The sequence below is a fragment of the Opisthocomus hoazin genome, chromosome 4 (genome assembly GCF_030867145.1).
Source record: "Opisthocomus hoazin isolate bOpiHoa1 chromosome 4, bOpiHoa1.hap1, whole genome shotgun sequence".
Classification (NCBI taxonomy): Eukaryota; Metazoa; Chordata; class Aves; order Opisthocomiformes; family Opisthocomidae; genus Opisthocomus; species Opisthocomus hoazin.
This window is the reverse complement of record NC_134417.1, coordinates 54,773,774-54,798,974: the sequence shown is the minus strand read 5'-3', so window position 1 is coordinate 54,798,974 and position 25,201 is coordinate 54,773,774. Positions and strand designations below refer to the sequence as shown.

At 42.7% G+C, this 25,201-nt stretch overlaps 1 protein-coding gene across 2 annotated transcripts in view; it reads right to left on the bottom strand.

The window, feature by feature from the left end:
- Nucleotides 1–3,259: 3,259 nt before the first annotated feature.
- RFTN1 (raftlin, lipid raft linker 1) overlaps nucleotides 3,260–25,201 on the bottom strand; it is a 100,634-nt gene continuing 78,692 nt past the window's right edge. For both annotated transcript variants that reach the window (XM_075419060.1, XM_075419061.1), the window contains exons 7-10: nucleotides 21,525–21,640; nucleotides 10,649–10,752; nucleotides 9,167–9,248; nucleotides 3,260–5,673 (exon numbers count right to left, since the gene is read on the bottom strand). In XM_075419060.1, the coding sequence (XP_075275175.1) occupies nucleotides 5,242–5,673; nucleotides 9,167–9,248; nucleotides 10,649–10,752; nucleotides 21,525–21,640 (734 nt within the window). In that variant the 3' untranslated portion in view covers nucleotides 3,260–5,241. The remainder of the gene's footprint in view (nucleotides 5,674–9,166; nucleotides 9,249–10,648; nucleotides 10,753–21,524; nucleotides 21,641–25,201) is intronic.

Sequence of the window (25,201 nt, the reverse complement as noted above, 5' to 3'; positions counted from 1 at the left end):
CTTTAAATGTTGTTTTCCTTACGACTTTTAAATCATTCAGTGGATTACAAATTGGGTTTCCCTTTTTTTCCCTTAATGCATATGCTTTCTTCAGCCCAAATGACATCTTTCAAAAGCCACCCCTCAGACTTGCACCAAAATGTCCATTTAACAAAAAGGCATTTCAAAACCCTTTGCTTCTGTCATCATCCCCTCTCCCTCTAACCTCTTTCTGTCATCCCCTGTTATACTCAGATGGAGCGCTATGGGGCAAGGACATGTCTCTCTAATTGCACGGGCTCACCCGCCTAAGGAGCAGCATTAAACACGCACACACTCTGCACCAAAAGATGGAAGAAAAAAACATAAAATTTCGTACCTCCCACCCCCAAACAGCAATAACCAGTTACTGTGACCAAGAAGTTCTTTCTTACCTCGAGCAGTTATCCTTCGTTCCACAATGCGCACAATGGCAATAAATGCCATTTCCGAGCCTGGAAGCCAGGAGAGTTGCTAACATCCCCTTCCTCCGCAGCCTTTTCCTGCTGACACTTAAGAAGCTTTTGGAATTCCCTCCTTTCTAGAGCTTAGGGGTCTTGAAGTGAAACATCAGTTTCACCTTAAAGTCTACTATGGGATCTGACTCCACCACAATTGAAGAGAAAAAACCCAGGAAAATTAAGCTATATAAACACATGCTCTACAAATAATTAAATAAATGTGATGCTAGCCTACACCGGCGGGAACAGAGGGCAACCCCTGCTGCCCAGCAGCTACTGAGCTGGAGAGATATTCTCATCACAGTGTCGAATCATAACATGTAATCTTAGAAAACTGTGTCATCAGCTAAGGAGCAACTCAAGGAGAGAAAGCTGACTGACAGTTACTTTTTTTTTTTTTTCCAAAACAGTAAGAGGAGTGAGATTTGTGTCCATCTCTACATTTATATTTAACTTAGTGAGAAGGTTTGTGACCTACCTGGTGTTACAGCCTTACTAGACTGAACCTTTTTCTTCTTCCTGTGACTTTTATTTTACCAGTTTGCTGTGTGCTCATCTGGTACAATGAAGTATTCCTATAGGATTTGCATTAATTAACTGGAAAACGAGTGGCTGTTTGGTTGTCATTACACCATTTTAGATGGTAGGGTGCTTTCAGAGTGAATAACACTTCAACTGACCAGCCTCTTTTTCCCCCTTCAGTGTGTAGGTAAGGTACTGATTAGAGTCAGCGACCACATTCAGCACCGCAGGCTCCGCTCTGCTGACGGAGGCGTTCGCAAGGATCGGCTTTTAAAGCCAGAAGCACATCTCCACTAACAGCCGGGGAGACGCAGGAACTGCATCTACAACTCTTAACTCAGAGGTGCGTTGGTATTGTTAGCCAGCACTCCTCAGATTTTTGAGAAGCATTTATTAGCAAGAAATTAGTCTCTGTTCTCCTTACACTCTTCAGTTCCGGGAGGATGAAATTCCTGCGCGAAAAGGTGATGGTGCTTTATTTCTGCCCTATAATTGGCTCCCTGAGGCAAACGTACAGAGTCACAGCAACTACAAAGAAAAAGCAGCGTATCCAAATGCAGAGCCTTTCCTCTGCCCACCTCAGAAACTGAGGCTGACGGAGGAGCCAAATGAGGGGGGGGGGGGGGGGAAAGTAGTATATAGTTTTGTACTTAGCTTCATTTCCATGCATATGTTAAAGCTACTTGGAGCTATTTCAATTACACTGTTCTCAAGTGCACGGATCCAATAATCAAAGAAATTATGCAAAATGAAGCACCAGTCAAATGATTTGTGCCTTTAACCCCTCCTAAACTCCACATAAACTTCATGCTTCAATATTTTCGACTTTCTGCCCAACCTAGTTCTACCCCCTACCCCTGCCCGCCACTATTTGTTTCAACATAAAACCCCTTTTCCATCCTCCATTTAATCCAGTCACCCCTCTTCGCCATCCTCATTCGGACTTTGATATTCCTTCACTTGCCTGAGCCGGACTGGTCAGATGGCCGCTTGCTCTGAACACCAGCGTACGTAACGCTCCGTCTCCCAACAGAGCAGCCCGTGCGCTCCTCCCTCAGCAGCAGGCCGCTCGTGGGACGGGGCTCCACACGGGAGCTTTGTTGGTCTGACAAGGACGTCTCCATGCTAGAACACACCGAGGTGCCACTTGCGTGTGCCGTTGTGCTCCCCTGTCCCCCGCCGGCATCAGTACCGCGTGGTAGCACAACCCATCAGCTCCTTCCCTAGGCATGCCAGCAACACGCACTGGTGTCTCCTTCCCTCAGAGGAGAGGCATGGTGGGATTAGTTTGCATCCTTACTGGGAAATTCTGCTGGGTTTGCAGGAAAAAAATAGGGTTGGGCTTAAAATGGCGGCTCTCTGTGGAAAGGGCCTGGCTTCTCCCTCCACCAGGCTGGCAAACCCTGCTACGGAGCCAACGGCTCAGAGCAGCCCTGGCTTCTCCGGGCGAGCAGTCGGTACGGAGCCCTGCCCTCCCCGCCGCGAGCTGAAGATCGAGGCTGTGCCTCTGCAGCCAAACTTGCACTCCAGCTTCTGCCGCACTCCGTCTCTCCACTGCCGCCATATTCCCCCGCGCCCGCTGGTCAGGTTTTCTGATGCAGGAGCTGAGCTCTGGCCCAGCCCTTTCTCTTCGCCATTCAGGCTTCAAATCAGGTGACGCCTGCTTGCTTTCACTTCCTCAGCCACTCGGGAGGTCTTGCTTTTTGAAGCCCAAAATAGCGAAGGCGGCTGAGATAAAACGCACGCAGCAGCTGCGGAGCCTTGCTGCTGTACCCCAGGGCCGCCTTCCCCAGCCCTCAGCACTTCTCCACCACCTGTCTCCGAGGTGGTTTAAGCTCGCTCAATTTACCTGGGACAGGGGCATGGTGAAAGCATGCGCACAACTCCAGGCAGCTGAACTAACTCAGAGTAACTCGAAGTCACAAGCTGGAATCGATCCTGTGACTATAAAACCAAAACCATTTGCCCTTTTTGAACTGAAAAAAACCATGAAAGTTCTCTTCCAATCTTCCCAACCCCAAGCCACTCTGGCATTTACAAGAACCAAGTTTTAAATCAAGCTTTCACTTAAACAAGTACAACTTCCTCAGACCCCTACGTGCTCCGTCACACTGGTGACAGAAAACCAAGTGGCCAGTTCTCTAGCACTAGTAACTACTGTGAGTTCAGTAGTACGGAGCTTCCCTCCACCACCACTTAAAGACCCCGAGTTCCTCCTCCTGGGGACAAATTATTGGCCATCGTGCAAGTACCACAAATAAGGAAACTCCTCATGACCTTTATTTCTCTTTAGTTTTGTAAGCAGTTGGCATCCAGTTAAACAAGGTCAAATTGCAATCCAATAAACGCCTTCTGTTCAAAAGTATGTGGAGAGTTCTTTCTACTGCAACACTTTCTACTAATAAAATGTTCATTAAATACAGTGAATTTTTAAACAAGCTTAATACAAAGCTAGTCCCTGAAATAGAAACCATCAGTAGGAGGATCTCATGCTAATAAAATTTGCAAACAGGTACTTAAAACTGTACAGAGCAGAGACCTTTTATTTAAGTAGAACAACTTAACCTATTTTTGAGGCTATTGCAACACCAGTCTAATCTCAAAAAGCAGAAAATTGAAAAATACCACCAGAAATTGAAGTTACTTATAGTCCCGTGATTAAACCACTGAATTAAAAATAAAAAACTCTTTAATGAATGAAAAAAATACCACCGTGCTTTGTGTGCGTGAAATTGCATGGTTTCAATTTGAGTGCCACTATCCCAATTAGATGAATATTCAATTTTCCCTTCTCAGCAATGTTCTGCCAACTGTACAATTTTCAGGCATGGAAGATGATTTTGAACCACTCCAGGTGCGCACCTGATACAGAACACAGTTCTTTGTACAGCATTTTGATTTGAAGACTAAGGAAAATGATCAGGCGCAAATCAGTCAAGGGAAAAACCAGCAAATCACTTACAGAGCTCTTGCTCTAAAAAAAACAAAAGAATGGGAATTTAGCATCTATTTCTCACCTTGTTACCAGATTACTTGACCACTTCTAAATAGTGATGAAGGCGGTTAAGAAGAGAGAAACAACTACTTCCTACATTTTTTGGAATACTGAAGTATTTGAAGAACACTGGCAGAGAAACTATATTACACATGTACATTCACTTGTAAATATTTTAAATGTAGCTCCGACCATAAAAACGTTGGTAACTTTACAGAATTCCGTTAGGTATCAGTCCCAAATTACGGTTACTGGTATAAAACCCCCCCCCGGTAAGGTATTTTGTAAGGTCAGTTGGTGATATTTGTTGGCCACTGACCCCTGCTATTTGTCCACCACTTTGGTTCTTCCTCACAACATACTTTGTAACAGTGAGAAACTGGTGCAAAATCACCTGGAAGGGTCGGGAGGTAACATTAATCCCAATTTTAGTGAAGATAGCCACCAAAGATGTGCCTTTTACCAGCTTTTTTTCTGTTTCTCTGTCTTCTGAAGCCTCCGCAACTATTGAGGAACTGCTGACTGGCAAAGAGAACATAAATGTGAGCGAATAGGAAATTGCATTTTACGTTGGAATCATCCGCCTCACACAAATTTACCATGGGGTTTGTTTAGCCAGTGTGCCTAAAAGAGGCACACGATTTGCTTATTGCTTAAAGATCTGCAAGAGTGGATAAAATTCAGAAGAGAGTTATCACCAGTAAGTATGCTATTGGAGATAAATGCAGGCAACAGCCTTCTTACCTAAGCTTTCCAATTTCAGCCTGTTTAAGCCCACATACCATTCGCATGACATTACAAGCTTAATGACAAAATAACACATGGCACAGTAACTTCTCCAGCAAAGATACGTGGACAAGGAAGTATTACAGAGTAACACCTGACCCAGTGGAGCGGTTGCCTGGACCTAGATACAAACCCAGCTTGCTAACATTGGTCACAGAAAAACCCGAGTATGTTTTCTGTCCCTACTTTTTTAATTTAAAGTGTAGCTCTAGCAGACTGTGTAGGGCATTTCTCACTCTATACAGTGGATGGAATTTTGCAGTTGATTTCTGTGGGTTAAAAAGCCCGGGCGCTGTAGTTACTTAAAATACCGAGATACCAGTGTGCTAAGAAGCAAAGTAAGCACGATGCCAAAGAAATGCTGAATTGAGCAATGCAGTTAGCGGTGGCGATTAGCAAAATCTGTTCCTCCGTCTTGGCAAAGTATCAGCAACTCACAGGGTTCTTGAAGTGTAGGTCTTACTCGGAGGAGCAGCCCGTGTCCAGCCCTGCCCCGGCGCTGCCGCCATCCGCTGCCGGAGCAGAGCCGCCCGCCTCTGCTGCCGGATCCGCGCAGCAGCCAGACAGACTCTGGCTGAGGCAGACCGGCGCCTCAGTGCCATCGGTATCGCAACCGGCGGGACATGTTTCTCCCGATGCCCCGTCGTGATGGGTATCTCTGTCGTTGGTCGCTGCGACCTCACCTCCCAAGTCTATGACATCGTTGCGCTGCTGTTCTGGATCAGGCTGGGCTGCTGTGGAGATCTGCGCTTCTAAGTTTCTTGTGTTCTCTGCGACTTCAAATTCCTGCTTCTCCTCTGCCATTTGCTTCTCCCTGGTACTTAGTTTAGCCTTTGTGGATTTCTTCATGTGTCTGCTGTGCATGTCTTCCTTGGAGAACCTCCAGTGGAACTACAAGGAAGAGATCCAAATGTTAAAGACCATTACAGACAATCTCACACGGACAGTTGCTTTCCTGAGCAGAAATGTTCTGATTATTTACTTTTAATTCGAAGACCAGTTTCACCGAAAAGACCGAAGATTAAAAAAACGGCGTGACTAAATCAGACGGCTTGAGATCATTTGTGCCTACACGTACGTATCTGTTACACAGCGAAAAGAGACCGTGCCGCGTCCTGCTCCTCTCCGCACGCCGTGTCACTGCTGAGGCCCGCGGCGTCCTGGCAGCCAACCTGCCCCGTGGGCAAAGCAAGAACGTGCAGAGCTGCACAGGTGCAGGCGGAAGAAGCAATCCTATGGCATCATTCCAGTGCTTTTCACCAGGATAGCAGCAGAACGAACGCCATCCCCAAGACGACTCCCAAACAGTACAATATTCTGAACCACTTGTATGTTTTTTGATGAGAAAGCACAGAGCTTTCAGCACCTGCCACAAGACTTACCATAGGTGCCATTTCTGAAGAACTGTTTTAACTACTATTTAAAAAAAAACTAAAAAGAGAACTAGCCGTACCTTGAAATACTGACTCGACAGGTGTATCATACATAGTAAAGTCTGACAAATATGCCAGTACCACATAGGTCTCATTTGTCAAAAAAGAAATGGCCCTTCCCAAGGAAAGCCAGACCATGTGAGCACGTTCCAAGCCACTGCTGAGCCATCCGAGACAAGTCTGCTAAGTACACGTGAATGTGTGCAACCATTTCGTAAGCAGTGTCCACGCTGATGGAAACTCAGGGATGGGTTAGGAGGCGATGCTTGGATGGCATAAATAATGTCACCAGGACATTCAGCAAATTCAGCTGTGGTCCAGAAGCCATTTTTTCCAGTGCAACCAGGTCTGTGCCGAAGCTGGTCAAGAGAAGGACTCCTGTTCATCAATTTTTGATTTAGCTATTTATTCCTCAATCAAAAAGCCATTCAAGAACTGTTAAGTTTGTTAGATGACAAAGATGGAGCAATGCTCTTTCCTTCTGCTAGCCAGAACTTTATGTAAAACAGAAAAAAAAAGAAAGTAGCTTTCACAAGATTCTTCTTGGTTTTATGTTTAGAGGAAGCTATCTTTCCTCTTTCTCTATATTGTAATGATACTCAAGTGAAAGATCACCTCTCAGTTCCACAGCTCAACTGTTTAAAATTCAGAGGCACCTGAATGTTTTCCTCTTTGATTTGCAGAAGTGCTGGGCATCCACAGCTCCCCTTTAACTCACGAGTTCTCTTTGATGCAAGGTAAGATCAGGGCCCTGAATGCGATAAAGATCAAACTGTAGGAGACTCTGTGTGTATACGTAGCCAGGTATTTGTGTTGTATTTAAAACAAAAAAAAAGCACACAGCCAGTTTCTGCTGAAAGAAGCATCACTTTTGTATAAATCGAATGAACACGATTACCTCATCGCTGACTGAGTATTGCACTAATAAGAGTGTTTCTGTCTTACTGAAGTGAAAAATAAGTTGTACCACTCCTTGCATGTTTCCTTTTCTGTTCCTCTGGCTAGACTGAACTGCAGTTTGTTGGTGTGCACAGACAGGATGGATCAATTTCCAACACTGCCATGTCCTTTTAATCTTACCAGCCTATTTCCCTCCTCCAAGGGGTTATCTGTAAACGTTTTAGACATGCCGTATCACAAGTTAAAAAAACCCTGAGAGCCTGTGATGTTGTATGTGCAGAATATTCAGCAACTTAATCAAATGCTGGGTTCGGCATCTTTGAAGTGACTCACAACAGCCACTTACAGATGTTGAACTGGTCTTACATTTCTTTATATACCTATAATCAGTGTACCCCACTTTCACTTGACCTTTGGTATGAAAATGTGCTGTAGTAATTTTTGCCTTCAAATATGTCTGTATATTTAATACTGCCAAGGAGTAAATCCTTTGTTTTGTCAACCAGACGTTGTTAAGTAAGTTTTTATATTCCTGAATGAAAAAAATTAAACAAAGTTTTGAGTCATCTGGATGGTATGTATTTGTTATTATAATGTAAGAAATCAGTATGATACTAATTTCTCTATTTGAAGACACGCAATTTCTTCTAGGTTCCCACCCCTTCCATTAAAATCACAAACAGTGGTAGGAAAAGAATGACCAAATACAGGCACTCAAAGCCTCATCTCAAGATCCCTTTAATCAGCTGAAAACAGAGGAGAAAAAAAGGAAGATGGGCTTTGTGACATGTTCACATAATACTCTGGGCTCCCGCTTCGCTAATGAGAGAGGGTAGATCCTAAATCACAGTCGTGCTCCCAGCAGTTCTCACCTACTTCAGTCAGTTCAAACACTCTCCTGGTCTCCACTGTATCTACAAGACGACTTTCATAGAACCAAGCTCCAAACCAGTGAGGACTTTATAAATGAAAACTATCTGTAGTTCTCCAAAATGTTGGGTAAAATGCCTCCTAGTGCTCAGCTCTGCTTAGTGTTTCCAATCTACTCTAGCTCAGCTTCTACAGGGCCTCGGGCGCACCAGTCCTTCAGGTGACATTTGGGTAGTCAGCACCCACGTAAGTGCACAGAGCTAGAATAAAAACGAGCCTGTATTAATTAGGAACCTTTTCCTCATGAGGTCTCAGAGATCTTTTCCATACCTCACCTGGCTTTTCTGATCCTTTTGCATACTGAAAGGGCAAGGCAAATTCGAGTACTGTAGGAAGGCCAGCACTTTCCCAGTTTCCAGTTTAAACCAGTCCTTGTATTTCCCTCTCAGCTGTATGGCGTGACAGCTTTGGGCAAGGGTTCCCACAGCTACACATTTAAAAATGAGAATACATATGTGTATCCACATATGTACATCATTAGCTGCCAGCTATGTTCTCAGATAATTTAGCTGGATTCAGGGGGCTTCTTTTGATTAAACTCTAGCAGCATTCATTAAAATTCCTACAATAGATAGAAACACCAGCCAAGATCAGAGGGAAATTTAGAATGGCAGCCTGCATGTGGAATGTACAACGCTATATAAATGCCAGCATCTCTTTTCAGAAGCTCCTTAGCTTTCTTTCCTTGATGGACGTACTCATGCATTTGAGCTTCCAGGCCTACATCGTGCTGGGCTCTACTAAAACACAGCAAGAAAGAGAGAGCAATTTAAACAGGAAAGACGGGCAATGGGTGAGAGAAAACAGCATTGGTTCCACCTTGCAGGCAGTGAACATGGGCAGAAAATTTTAGGTCATGTATGGAGGTTTACGGCTGGTTTACGTAAAGAGAAACGTACATCTCTTCTGCTGCCGTGAGTTCAACAGAGAGTGAAATTCAAGGGCTTTGACACCATTTGAGCATTTTTTGTTTCTTTCATCTGAACAGTTCAATTCCTTGTGTCTTGCTGCTGTATCACAGAAACAGTGAGTAGGCCATTTTTACTTCTATGTAAAATCAATTACAATATTAAAATACCACCAACAAAAAACAAAGAAAACAAGAACTCAAGGTTGTTTACCTTAGATTCTTTCTTCTTTGCTTTCTGGGGCAAAGAAGGTCTCTGAAGAAATACAATTTGCTTTGTAGATAAATTCCCCTCCCTGAAAAGAAACAAATGCACACTCCTGAGAATGAATTAAATTCACATCTAGCATCATTCAAAGCAAAAATCCATTTCAGTAATTTATTTCTGCAGGTCAAAGATGAACAAAATGAAGAATGACCTAAACATTGCCTGTCCCCAGTGTCTTAGAGCAGCACGGTTTTTTGGGGGGGAAAAAAGAGCAACTGTTCAGCCTGATAGAGCCTGTCAGCCGGTGACATACTTTTGCTGAATGCTTTGGTATTAGTGTGTAAACACAGAATAAATAGTTTGGAACAAAAAACAAGAAACTCAAGCCTCCCTCCCCGCTCCGGTGCCGATGTGTAGCAGTGTCTCAGCAACACTGGCGTGCTCCCTCTCTGCCTCCCGGGGCACTGGTCCGGAATGGGGCTGGGTGCTCCCTACAGGTCTGCGGCACGGCAGGAGGCACAACCAAATGGCACCAGTGGTCAGACTGGGTGGGTGCCCTCCTGCACCGTCAACCTGACCTGTGTTACTGAAGTTCTAAATGGGTTACAGAAAGCTAGAAGAGAAAGACAAACATATTTACCTTTAAGAGACAGGGCTCACAAATCACAATTATGATTTGCCACTCATTCCTACATTTAAACATCTATGAAGAACTTAAATATCATTTTTTCCCCCAGCACAGATGGCCTTTACTTTTTAGGTTTTTATGTGTAGGAGTAGTCTTCATCTAGATCTCATAAAGAACTGGGCATATTTTTACTCTTTTGAGACAAAAAATCATGACCGATTATATTGGTGTATATATAAATATATTCTTGGCCAGTGAAAATCCAGAATACGCCATCTTCGTGATTAACAAGAGGGATGATTGTTTTTCACCACAGTTATGAGGAGTATTTTTAAATGACTTAAAACATAAAGAATTTTAGTAATAGCAAAGCAGACTGCAAAATGATTATATATGCGAGCAAGGCTAGAAGAGTAACGATATACCGATCTCACATGGTTCTGCTCGGCTAGACTGGGTACATCAGCAGCATGAGTCAGACATCGATTAAGAATAAAGCGACTTTTCTTCAGATTGGCAAGACCTCATTCCAATCGTTACCACAGGTTTTGTCTTTGCTCTGAGAGGAGTTACTGGGAGACCCAGAGCAGGAATTTTACAGTCAAGGAGTTTACAGAGAGGCAGAGCGAATATCCAGAAAATTCATGCCAAACCACACTGCCACCCTGCAGTGTTTTGCCCGCCAGACAGGTGCTTCCTGCCACCTGCGGCCGGCGATGCTCAGACCGCCCAGAGCACAGCGGCAGCAGGGTTTGCACGGGCAGACACTGCGTGCACGCAAGGAAACCCGCACCGGCTGCACAGAGAATCACTTGTACGGCTACTTCCCTGGCTGAAAGGCAGCGCCTACCCCTCCCTACCTGTTTGTCTTCACAATTGGAGTAGGAAGCACGCACGTCAGCTGCCAGCCGTACACGGCAAGGGAATTCAGCAGCGGAACGTAATCTGTCTGCACTTCAACTCCCTGCGAAAGAAAAATCAACAGTTAGCATCATCATTTGGAGTGTGACATTCAGTTCGGCACAAAAAAAAAAAACCAAGAAAAAACACACGTGTGGGTTTTCTGGGACGGAGAATGGGTTTTTGCACTGAAGTGGGTCATTTTGTATGTTGAGCTCCGCAAAATGGAAAACATTCGAAACCATGAGACACAGGACCAATCGCCCACACATCCCGAACTGTTAAATGAGTTTGTTTAAAATGGTAAACATCTGCGATCTTGTTTTTACGCTGCCCCAGTCATCAATCTAGCTTTAGAGGACTCCAGATCTGAACAGGACAAATTCATTGTATTTTACCAATTATCTCCTCTCAAGCAAAAAAAGATATTCAAGTAGTTAAAAAAATGACAACGCTGATTCTCCCAGATTCTGAGCTTGTCTGGGCTAGAGCAAATCCTAAAGACCTGTTCTGAAATCAGTTGGGTGAACTCTGCCATGATGGATCAAGAGCAAAATAGCCAACAACAACAAAAATAAAAGTACAGATCTATTCCTTTTATCACCACCAAATACACATCGCTTCCTTGCTGCTTCGAATCAGGAAATCTGTGGGCGAGACCAAAAGCACTGCCTTTCAGTGCAGAAGTCTGGCTCCAGCCTCAGATCTACCCAGCAGAGCCTGGCTAATTCTCCTTCTACTAACTGGCAGACCCTGTAATTCGCACAGAAAGAACCACTGGAGGTCTCAACAAAGGCTGCTCCAGCGCGGTGTCTAATTGCCAAGACTTCCAGTAATTTAACAAATAGACACTAGAGCATGTTTACTAGTTTTTAATTTTAATAAACACAAAGCAGGCAAATGGTAGCTACCAGTCTCTATAAATGTAACTATATTCCATTGGAATAACAATTACATTTGCCAAAAAAGCTCAGGCACTTACACTGGTTTCATGTGCACGCAAGCAGTTTTAACTGCCAATTCTCAGCACTGGATAAGGCACAACAGTTTTGCAGCTCAAAAAAATCCATTTATTCCACAGTAATAAAATAGTCATTTCATCAGAACTAATCCAAATCCTGCTGTAGTTATTTCAAGGTATTTTAGTGAATTCCAATCTCAGCTATTCCTTTCTTCTAACGAATGTAATTTAGGTCACTTGATATCTTCATAACTGAATGACTGCCTGACTATACCTATTAAAAACCTGATCATGACTACAAATGCAAATAGATGAAGAAGCCACATCCCTCCTGCTTAAAAAGGAGAACAAAAACTCTGCCCCAGAAAGTGCACGCAAGAGAACACTCTGCTAATGAAACTTCTGATTTCTGTAGAGAGGCTTTCAAGGGACTCACAGAGATATGGCTACTTAACTACATCACCATGTACAGACCAGAGTTGCCAATTCCAGGAGAGGAAAGAGATGCTCTGCAAGAGGGGAGCAATACCATGTGGCCTCTGAAGCGTTCATACAGCTGTGATCGTGGCAGATTTAGAGTCTCCTCAGACTCCCAACTGCCTCCTTGCCCTTACAGTTCTTTACATCAACTGTAAAATGGACATTTCTGCCCTCTTTCCAGTTTTTAAAATAAGAGTGTCCAAGGGTAATGCAAACACAATTATGTATTTAGACGCCTTTAAGAGCTAATGTCTCAGGAAAACAGATGAGTAACACACTGAGGTTTATGAGACTGGTCAACAACGCCTTCCAAAAATAAAGACGAAAATATGCAACACGAGCATTAAGAATAAGGTCAGAGCATTCACAATAGCAAGCCTGCCTGGGACCTGGAAGGACACGTAAAAGGATCTGACAAAAACATTCCCTCAATCAAACAGCGTTTGTAGAGGAAAAACCACAGGCAGCTCACTCATTTAGAAGGTGGAAGACTAGCAGGTCAGGAAAGACTGGCAAGGCAGACCTTGTTTGTGCCCCAAGCAGCGTCTTACGTGCAAAGAGGACTTCTATTTTGAATTCATTGCCTAAGGTTGGTGATTAGCAAGAAGAACGTTCTCTGTGCATCAGGATGTGCAACAAACGTCAAAAATCAGAGGGAGATTACGACAATGAGGAAGGACATCAATACCACGCAGAGCTCATTTGGCTGCTGCAGAAGCCAAATTGTCTCAGGGCCACGCCGTCACTCCTGCCACAGCCCACTGCCCCTGGAGGCTCCAAGCGGCGAGACACGGCTGGGTTTGGCCCTGTCTGACTTGTCAGGGTTAGGCACCATCCACAGCAGATGATGTTGTATTTCACAGTCCCAGTGGGCAGAAGGGAAAAGAGCAGGTAAAGCACATTCAAAAGTGTAAACTTATCAGAAATTAAATTTAATATTAAAGTCAATTAAGCTTAAAGAAAAATTGAAAAAAAATCTGGAAATGTAAAAAACTCTGTTGAAAGAGTGCCGTACAACTGTTACAAAACGGTCACTTCTTATTTCTCATATGTGGTGGTATCTGATGCCACAACGCGCGTGTCAGACTGTTTGGAGGAAGGAAGCGTGTACACTACACAGAAGTGCGCACCTCCTCCGAGCTCCACACGCTCTTTGAGCACTCACCAACTCTGCACGATGCTCTGCTGGAGTCAGACACCGCACCTCTTCCCCAGGTCCCCGGCGGAATAAACTACTCCTAATAACTGGCTGTTTGAAGATGACAGACACGAGAAAGGAGGCACTCCTGAATAAACAGGAGTAATTCATACGGGCTTCAAGCTCCTCACTTGTAAATACAGATAATTGAAGCTTTCTCTAAGACCACAAGAAAAGACTTCTCCCTCCCCCTCCTGAATCATCGGTTGTAATCCTATCCCACGACTGGAATTTGTGTGCCAGCAGGAGTCACGGTTATACAGATCTTTAATTGGTGTCATATTAAATGCTGTCCAAAGCAAAAATGCTTCCAAACAAACAATACACTGGGGGACGGGTGCAGAGGAAAAGAGTCATCTTGTATTCATTTTATATTTAATACAATAATTAAAATTATTTTATCTACTGTTATTTGAGACAATGGAAATAAAATTTCAAATATACAGTTTCATAAGATGAAATTGAAATGCTCTTTCTAGCTAGCAAATATTGGATTTGAACACCAGCAGAAGCAGAAAGTACATGCCAGAGCTCTACTGAATAAGAAGCGTTCAAATAATGCATCTCAAACTGGGAGACATTTCATTCAGTGAAAGGGTGGAAAATTTTAATTAACTTGCTTCCCACTCTCCTGTGGATGATAAGTAATCTCTGATCACACCTTGAGTGTCAAGAAGCCAGAGCATATTGAGCTAGGTTTTTCCCTTGACTTGCATCACATGAAAAGAATTCATTTCATTTATAGTTGTACTGTTTGTTTTCAGCATTTTCTCCTTTCACAGTTGCTTCTGCTCATTAGGAAAAAAAAAAAAAAAGATTAAAAAATGATAACGATAATATCTAGGGCAAGCCACACAAACAACTGCATTAACAATTTTTCTTTTCTTTTTCCCCCCTACTGCGGCAATTTTAACCACAGCAAGATAATAAACCAGACAACTACTAGGCTCTACTGAGACAGAAAGAAGTTCTTTAGAAATCATTCTTTCCTAGGTTAAGTGAATGTTATTTAGTTATAAGGCAGCTATGGATTGTCACTATTTAATATTTTTTTCCAGCATGGATTAAAGAGTGCAAGATTGAAAATCCCATTAAATAAATCTTAATAAAACCTTTATCGGCAAATCCTAACAGACTGCATACTAAGATCTACAGACAGATGGCAAAGAGGATGGGAAGTAAAAAACACGAGTTACTCTGAAAGTGTAACCTACTGTTTGCAGGGGAGAACGGACAGTGCGTTCAAACCCAGCTCCTTACGAAAAATAGAGGGGGGAGCCCATGAGGGCGGCAACGTGCCCCCCCAGCCAGGGCTGGTAACCCATCCCCACCACTGCCAAATGCACAGCTTTCTCCTAGGGCACTGTAGGGAGGACGAGGAAGCAGCGAAGGCAGGACTTGCACCTTAGTGGAAAAGAGGGAAAATAAAATGAGAGAAATGGAATATATGGGCTGTGTGAGAACGACCCAGTAAAAGCATGCTGCAAATGTTTTATGTTTGCAGTAACACAGCTGACAAGGAGACTAAATCCAAGCTCTAAATTTGTGAATTATTTGCCTTTTACCTTTTCAGGCTTCTTCCAAAAGGTAATTTCTGCTAATAATGTAACACTATTGATCCATTAAAAACACTTATTGGAAGCAAAAGGGAAGTTTCACAAGTCTATCAGCAATAAAAGTTGGACTACGCTCCTCTACTATTGAGCTGCTCCTAAACTTCCCTGTGTAATACACCGCAGCACCTGGCTAGCAGACACTTGCTACACATCCATTAGCTGTATAACAGAGCGGTGTGGGACGGCTCCTGCACCGTTAGAAAGCACCAGTGGCTTTTGGCACAGATGGGTCACTGACCAATACAGACTAGGCACTAAATTGGGACCTTTGTGGAAAGTTAATAGAAAAAAAAGTAATAAATAAATCCACAGACAGGCTTTTTGTTCATTATTATGGGCATATGTAATTTAGACTTAATGCACTTTGAAATATTATTCAGAATATAGTAAGGCTAAGACTATTGGGGGTAACACCCTGTTCAAGACAGGGCGTTTTAAGACACAGATGTATCCAGTCACAATTTCAATACACACGCAGGCTGCCGAGTAGCATTCACATCTGCCTCCACGTCTCCGGTAAAGTAAAAAACAACCAAAAACCCCTCCTGTGCCCACAAAGGCCACTTCTCTCCATGACTTCTGAAGATGCAAAGCCTACTTTCTAGCCTGTGTATACACTAGCAAAAGTGCTCCTGATACTGCCTGCATTGTAACAGAGAAGCACATTTGCAAAGCAACAAAACTTTGCATTTATAGAAGCACAGGATAGGTAGTAAAAGTTCCAGCAGGTGAATGTGTTTACATGAAGAGTTCTCCACAAAGGAAGCACAGAAACATCTTATGAAATGTGTTAAACTTATATTGCACAGGCAACATACACGTGATCGGACAACTCCACGCAACTGGCTGCGGAGCGCAAGAAATACATGTGATATAGTAATCCATCGGCACATTTTCTAAGTAACTGGCATTTTTAGTTTCCCAATTCCTGCAAAACTTGTGCACTGTATCTTCGGGTGACCATTGATTTTGCTGTTAGTCCATCAACTGTTTTTGGGAAAAAACAAAACAACACAGAAAAACACTACCTGATAACTTGCATACTGCAGGGTGCCTTATCACACACAGCTTAATCATCCCCACGCAGCTTCCCCAGGGTGATTTCCTTTGGTTATAATTTATTCTCAAACAAAATTTGGCTTTTGCAAAAAGGCTTTGTACGCCACTCCACCATTAGGGAACTGATAACCTAGTTCCACGCGAGAAGCGCAGCTGAAGCACAGACCCTCTCCTGCCACCAGTTCAGGCAGCAGCAGAGCGAACGCCGGCTCTGCCCTTCGCCCACGCGCGGGCTGCGCACGCGATTTATGGGGTCCCAGCGCCTGCTTCCCGTGCCCCTCCCAAACCTGCCCGGCCCACAGCACAGTCAGTGAGGTGCACAAGCCAGGGCACTACTGCCTGGCTAAAGGCGACCTGCTGGGGAATAGAAACATGACTCGTGCCCTGCGTGGTTTTTTAGGAAGTACAAAGGAGGACTGCGATGCTTTCTCTCAGCTTGTTCTTAACTGGAAAGTTCAGATCTGATATACTCACTTTTTCCTGAAAGATCTTACGAGTGAGCAGAGAACTAATTCTTTTCACTGATCTTGTCACAAACCTAAGCAAACCGTGACAGACAGAATGGGGCTTTTTTTATTCAGACTGTTTTAAATCCTGTGCTTTTCTGCCTGTTTAGTTCAAGGGCCCTTTACTCACGTGGAAGAAATGAGTGCTTTGTTCGACCTTCAATACTGCCAGTGCCATAAGAAAGTATCAGGGAAGTTCCAAGTTCATATTGCTAAATTTTACCACTAAATTTAACAAGACGATCAAAGAAAGATTAGCCTGCACATTTCAATGCTATATAGAGCACATCTACTGAGTTCAGTAGACAAATATATATATATATATATATATACATCTCCTGCTTTTCTATCTTACATAAAAGAAAGGAAAAAAACCCTATAAAAATCTGTTCAAGAGTCTCTGAAGGGTGGGGGTTTTTTTTCGGATTTTCTTAAAAAGCAACAAGGCACAAAATGCTGAAATATTATGCCCAGGCAACATACGTGTCCTTTGGGTGGTAAAGGGGGTCACTCACAGAACTGCATTTCTTGCCCACAGCCATCAGCTCCTTTGCTGACCTGGTCATGCCTTTCTCCCACGGCTAGAGACAGCAGAATGTAGCTTAACTGACATATGACCTAAATCAGATTTACAGACAAATCAAATCCTCATTTCCAGGGAATTTGTTTCAAGGCTTACATTAAGGCAACCTGCAACCTGGGCTCAGCAGAGATCATTTGTAAATCTTTTGATATGTCGTATTTTAAAAGGTTTACCATGTCTACAGCAGACACTGACCCCATTCAATTCTGCCAGGGAAATGGCAACATCATAATGTATTTGAGATTTTAATTCATGTCAGTACACCAAAGATATGGTAGAGCAGAAAATAAAAAAGGTGATGAATCACCAGCTGAAGATTTTCAATGAGAAAATACCTGTAAGTTAAGGACAGTATTTTCGAAATGAACAAGGCTTCAGAAGCAGAACAATGCAGAAATTTAAAATAAATGTTACGGCACTCAATTTTAAAGACAGTATTAGCTATTTTGTCTTGGGTAATGGGGAAGAGAAGGTGACAGATTAGAGTTGGGGAGAGGGAAATCATGCAGGCTCTGATTATTCAGAACTGTCTACCCACATTTGCCTACACAAGCAGAATTAAAACCATCAAACAAGTTTTAGTGCTAGATCTCAGAGACAGCAGTGGAAATAATATGCCCTGACATTTTTAGAGTTAAAGTGGTAAGGATGAGAGCAGCATTTTGTCATTAGAAGTCCTCTGGTCATTTGCAGAGGATGCCACAGCTCTACTTCGAGAAGAAAGAGTTAAATTACTCAGAGCTATTACATCCTGTCTGCTGCTTGGCGGGACCACATACTGTGACAGCTGCTAGCTTTACATCCTCTACAAACTGACATTTTACACACATACCGAGTGCATCACACTGTTCTGCTTGTTTTCTCCATTAGCCTTAGCAATTAAAAAGGCAGCACTTTCTCTGCTAAGAGGTGTGCCAGTCCCTCTCTTTTGCCTTTATGGTTTAAACAGCAGAACTTTACCTTTTCATTTAGAAAGGTTCTCCTTTCTGTTACTAAGGGCATCGATACATGCTACATGTCTTCCTTTTTAAAACAGCTTTCTTTTGTTGTGGCTGGGATTCTTTTGTTTGTTTCTTATTCTTAATTGGGATACAGCACAACAAATTTATATGCAGTTCAGATCACATCTGAACAAGTCCATAGCTCATCCAGATAATCAGCTCTGATACAAACATAAAATAAGGATCCATTATACACATTTATGTCATGCTGCCCATCAGTACTTCTCCCACTGCCTTGGTACAAACAAAAATGACAAATGGAAAAGGTTAATCTAGATCAGAGCTGAGCTTGTATCAAAAAAATAATAAAGTCTACATTAATGAGTCATTCCACTGCTCCATAATCATCTCTTGATAATTATACTTTAAAGTACTCGTAACAAACAAAGCCTTTACTGGCTTTCAGACATCTTCTGTCACTACTGAACTCTTGTCTCCTTCCCTCTACATCCCCCGTTTTACAGTCCCTTCCTCTGCCACTGAATTATTCCATGTTTATGGTAAATAAAGGTGAATTCTGACAGGGTTTAACTGAGAGGTGACTTGGTCTTCTGGGTACAACACTGAACAAGTGCCTAGAGATCCCTCTTCCAGGCTTCCTTTCATTCATCCTACCTACGCCTATTATGTCTCAGAAAGCATGCGGCATAAAATATCCAGGCAGCTATTTAAATGTCAGGAGAAGAAAACAGAGGTGGTCATCTCTCCTCTTCCGCTAAATGGGTGAGACTTTTGCAGGAGTTCCTCAGTGCCTCAACCTCCTTCCTCCAGCAGGCTTTTTCTTCTCCATATTCTTCCACTTTTAGGTTGGTGGGTAACACATTATGAATGTCCCCAAAAAAGGAGCACTTGATCTCAGAAAAGTGCAAGTGCCAGGGAACACCCAGCATCCAACTTTTAAATTACATCAGAGAATAATCTTACCATACCAACCAGCTGTGTATATGCTATCAGTCAGATTCTGAAATTGCACATACCAAATCTTCTGCCTGGAACAAGAGACTCTCCACATTAGCCCTCACACAGACATAGTGCACAGCAGTACAGCATCTCCTGACACACCAGATGGCACTGGGAGGTTGATTTCTTAATCTGTTGACCAGCTGTGATTCCAGCATGGAATTGCTAGAATTGAAGGCAAATGATACTCCACCTACCAGGGCTCTAGTGCTTCAAGGGGCCCTGCTAGAAGATACTCTTCTGCTGTGTCCTGGTGCTTTGGCCACCACTCTGCCATCACAGGATCCCTATTATCAGATGCCGTCCTTGTCATGCGGCTTCAGACAAACTTTCATGTGTCCCCACAGAGCAAACTAAGAGGTGCGTAGGGGCCATTATGAATAACTTTGTTGTAACATCCTGCTGAGCCAGAGAACCCTTCACTTTGTTCAAGAGCCAAACCGGTTCAGACCAAGAATACGTTTTAACTCAGAAAGTTGTCTCCAACATGGCTGTAAGTGACAGCTAAGGAAGAGTAATACATTCCAGGGCAAATATGTACGACACCTGCCCCTAATATTTTGTGTACTTCCTCTCAGCACGTCTGGTTTAGTTTCTACTGAAAGTAATCCAGTTTGTGCAATATAAGACCATTCTGTGATGTGAGGTGAGGCCTATTAATGGATCAGGGGGTTCACTTCAAAAACCCACTGCTGATCCAAATTAAAATGCTTGTATAAATACAGAGATAGATAAGGTAGAGGAAAAAACAACATTGCTTACACCTGAACCCATCTATAATTCTTGAACCCACAGCATGCTCCAGAAAGGAGTTCCACAGATTTACTGCTTGCTGCAGAAGGAATTACCTGAATTATCTTCTTTTTGTTTGTTTTACACCTGGCCCCAACCAGTGCCATTTGACAGCCCTCAATTCTTATACTGGAAGAGACGGCAAACAGTCAATCCCTATTTACATGCCTCCCATGATTTAGGAGACCTCCACCTATTCCATTCCCTGCAACTCTTTTCCAGGCTGAAACGACACACCATGTAAAGTCTTCCTAAGGTGGAAGCCATCTATATCACTGATCATCCTCACTGCTCTTCTCTGAACATTTACAGTGCTAATGTAACCTTCTGAAATAAGGTGCTGTCAAACCACAGCTTATACAGTACTATGTAGTAGTACATGATTGCCGTTTCATCCCCTGTTCCTTTCCTAACAGTTTTTAACATATGGTTAACATTAATGCTTCTTAACGTTTGCCTTCTTGATCAGCACTGACCTAATGCACTCATGGAACCATCTGTCATTATCCCAAAACCTTGCTCCTGAGTGGCAACAGCACAATTTGACCCTAAAAATGAGCAAGAATTTATGGGCAAGTCTGTAATAACTGGACTAACATTAAATGTAATATAGGAATCGTTTGTTCAGATGCAGATTAGCACAAGAAAAGCTGCCATTAATGTATTACACTGTTCTTCAAGAAGTTTCTAGCCATTATCATATAGCCATTTCTTGCTCCACTACAAAGGCATCATTTAATAACCAAACGCTTAATCCTAGTCTCTTGGAATTTTACACATTCAGCCTAGCATCTGTCCTATTTTCCCTTAATCCATCCTTTAGACATGTGTGTCCTGGTTGTCTTTCTTAGGATTTTACTTCAATATATATATATATACAATATCTATATATACAGAATATATTCCAAGTGAAAAGATTAGGTATTGCCTTTACAGATACATAACATCTATTTCCAGCAGACGAGCGATCAAATAAAACAAAAAAAAAACCCTTCTAACAGTTACACAACGGTATTTTCTTTCCCCCCATGATCTTTTTGCTTCAAGTCACAAAGGACTTTAAGCCCAGCTTTTCAAATACCTATCTGTGTATCAAATTTGCTGCGGAAGATCGGTACTAACTGATCTGCTAAAAAGTGTTTCTACTGCTCTGAACGCACGCTTGGATCAGTAAAAAGCCAATCTATGGCACCCGTGGTTTGTTTATAGGGACCTATCCAGAACATACAGTTCTTTCAGCACATAAAGGAGGTGAGGCAGAAGCAAATGCAGTTACCTGTGCATTCCTGCTGCACCTAAGCCTACCTAAAGGGTCGTCGCCTTTAGAACTGTGATGCTACAGTGACTTGTGTGATCATGTTGCCCTGACAACCAATGGAGATCCTCTTTACAGTTAATCTAGCAGACATCTCTATTTTTGGGACAGAAAGTCCTGACTTTGACTGCTCACCATCAGTCACATTTCCTATCCCCTCAATAAAGCACAGAGATTATCAAAATCAGAAGTGTATCGTACAAACCTAGAGTGCAATTAACTGGTGTTACTACTATGCAGCATCCCTTTACCTCAGTTGCCTGTCTGGTACTGTTGAAGCACAGGTCGGTACGTGAGACTCTGCCTCACAATCCTGGAGTGTTTTAACTTACAAAAAAATCAAAGAAGAAAAACTGTACACTTACCTTCAGGACAGTCCACTGCTCTACAACAATTGCATCATAGCTCTGCATGGTTTTATTGTCTTCCACAGCAACATCTTCAAAGAGAAATACTCCATCCATTGTCCCATGTAAAGGATCTGTGAAAACACAGCGTTATCTGTAAGCTTTATGGAAGACACTGCGTATGTAGTGAGGCATTTGAATTTAATAATAACAAATTCTTCCAAGGATATTACTAAAAAAGTCCATAGATCTTCCTCCGACAGTACAGCTCTATTAAGTGAATGAGACTAGTATCTCAAGCAGTTTTTAAGAGCAATCCTACCCTCTAACAGCAGACCTCACTGTCCGCTTTGTTATTCCATAGTTTGTCCTCAAAAAACACAGCTCTACCATTTAAGCAGGTGAAATTAATTCAGTCCTCAGTTCAGCAGTACTGCTCAGCTACCTGAAGTTATACACACACTTTGGAGGCTAAAGACCATGTATTACATCAATTTTTCAAGGGCTTTTGAAGGTACGCTGATATTAATGACTACACCCGTTCATTCACACAAGTCAGAACCCTACACATGGATTAGCCGTTGCAGTTACAGTGATCTACATGGATTAAGGATGATCTGGCATATCTAAACGGTGTGAAAGAAAAGATACATTCATAACTATTTAATCAATTTATGAAGGCATTTTGACCATCTGGTTTAGTGGCTCTCTATTCTCATTTGCATTCCCAGCACGTTCAGCCTTTTTTCAGACAACACATACTATTAAAGTCACTTGAGCAGCACTTTCTCCTTTAACTTGGCCATATACTCAATAATCAGCAATCACTGCCATACGCAACAACTTGTTTTGTCAGCTCCACGACAGAACAGAATAACTGAAAAAAGACTTACCTTTCTTTGCTAAAATAAGCTAAATGATGAAGCGCCAGAATTTTTAGAAAAGCTGTGAATTAGCAGTACTGTACTCTTTGTGAACACAGAAAACTCACATTGTCACAAAGCGCGGTTTTCAGCCTTTCTAGTCTAAATAATACATTTACCCTGCATGACTGATTGTAAAGACCTTGCTCATCCCGTCCCCAAGCACGGTATTTTGCGTGATAGTTTCCTTATAGTTTTAGGAAGACTATGTTCCTTGCACTGGTATGATGTATGTTTTTGAAATGCAACCACACATGCCAAGCCGACAGATTCCTGAACTGACAGCAGAGTCTTCTGGTTATGTCTGCTTAGCTGTTTCATCGGGTCCTCCTGCTTTCCCTGGTGGATGTTATGAGGTCAAGAAATGCCAGCGGGAAGGCATTGCTGCCTCCAAGAAAAAACAGGTATCAAACTCAGAATCATTTTTCACAAAGGAGGCAGTGAAGAGGATTAAGAGTCTTCCTACCTCTTGCAGGCACAATCTCAGTCAACATCTTCCGATGTCATCACATGATCTAAATTCAATTTATTATCCATTTATTTACTATTTTTTTATTGTCAGACTCCTACAGTTGGAGGCTTATGCCTACAAACACACTGTAGCAGGACTGTTTCTGCAGGTGTCAAGCCTTTGCACACCCCCTTGCTTCTGTTCACACAGTCCGCTACTCTCTCCTGCTGCAGTTTCAATCAAGTCATTAAGTAGTAAGTGAGCAGATGCAAATACTTGTACCTAAACTAACACAGCATATTTTGAGTTCGGCTGTGAAGGAAAAAAGTTGTAAACCACTTACTAGGAACTCTCCTTGGGATTCTGTTGAGAGACTCAAAGAAGCAGAAAAATACACTGTCTACTTTCACACTGACTGTCTCCCCAGGCAGGTTTCCTGCAACTCTGTTTAGAATAAAGAGAGTCAAAGACTCCTCCCCACTACAGCAAGCCAGCATTACACACTGCTCCAAGGAGGATGAGCTGGAGTACAAAGCAGTAACTCCTGTCATCTAGATAGATTTCTCATCCAAGTGAGGACAACAGGTATTTTTGTGGTGAAATAAGAGGCCAGATCACTAAGTAGCTGGGTTACAGCTAAGAAAACATAGAGAGAACAAGCTTGTCACATACAAATCGGTATGATAATTACCACACTCCATTCATAAACGGCACTTTGTTAGATCCTCTGTCTCAAAGAGGGAACCAACTCCACTTCTGTGCCATGTATCATGTTCCAACACCCAAATCCATACCCAAATCTATTTTAGGATGCATAATGTATAAATAACCCTTTAATTTTCCAAAGCAGGAATGGGAGGGCAGCACCTAAGCCTGAAAGCAGACACAGACACCCAGGTCTTGCCAGGAAGCTTTATACAGCACCAGTGCACTGCTCCTGTATCGTGAATTCTCTTAATTAAATTCAGTGTCGCACTGTTGGCACAACTGCAGCTTGAGCTCACCCCACGCGTTTGCCAACTAATTAATAAGCGATCAAAACACAATCAGCATGCGTGTGTTTACACTCACTCATAAATCATCCTTTATGTTTCACTCTGCTGCGCATTCCACTCATGCAGTTCACAGCTTCCACATATGTGAATGTTATGGCACTTACATAGTGGTTTAGAAACTAATAGCTGAGCTCCTGACACCCTACAGGCAGCAGATAGCCTTGACTTTGCTTCCTTGTTGGACGTGCAATGATTACTGCTGAATGCTACATCCAGTCAGTCCCAAGATCCATTCTTGGCCAGGAAAGAAACCCAGAGAAAATGAGAAAATTGGAAGGGGAGAAGTGATGAGGGAGAGACAGCTGCTGCATACTGGTGTCTGCTCAACAGAGTGATGCTGGTGAAAAATTCTGTAAAAGAAACTGGTTGATGACGGTTATTAAGATTTCCCCCCTTAACTATAACCAAGCCTCCTCTCTATCTGCTGTGCCACAACATCTAAACTTTCGTACCATGAATGCCCGTCTGCCAATTCTCACACCCTGGCTGTACATCTTCCCTTTTACAGGTCATCTACTACTCTTCCAAACTAAAGAGAGAGGTAAGGGAAAGAATAACTGGATCATTAATTCCTTTGCATGTGAAGCATTTGGGATACTGAGAATAATTGGGGGAAAGGAGAAAGCAGCATGAAAAGAGCTAATGGGGTCATATTTTGGAGAAAAGGCACATGTAACCCATGCTACAGTGACAGGATCAGCAGGAATTTCAGGGAAACTCTTACACAGAGGTGTGTAAGGGCAAGGAGATGAGTCGACCTGCAATACATTTATCACATGGATGCTCTAGAGTCTGCAGCAACTTAAGTCTACAGTCACATGTTCTAGAGCTGGCCCACCAGAATCACAGAATTGTTTAGGTTGGAGGAGACCTTCAAGATCATGGAGTCCAACCATTAACCCAACACCGTCAATTCCACCACTAAACCATGTACCTAAGCTCCACATCTATACGTCTTTTAAACACCTTCAGGGATGCTGCCTCAACCACTTCCCTGGGCAACTTGTTCCAATGCTTTACAACTCTTCCAGTGAATAATTTTTTCCTAACATCCAATCTAAACTAGATGAGGTTCACATAGTCTAACACTAGATATTTATGATATTGAGGTCTATACCTGAGTTAGTCATCCAAGGTTCTCTTTAAAATTGATGGAGAGAAATCAGCATTATTTCATTCAGGACCCAGTTTCACAGAATGACAGAACAACACAGGTGCATGGGGACCTCAGGAGGTCTCCAGTCCAGTCTCCTGCTCAAAGGAGGT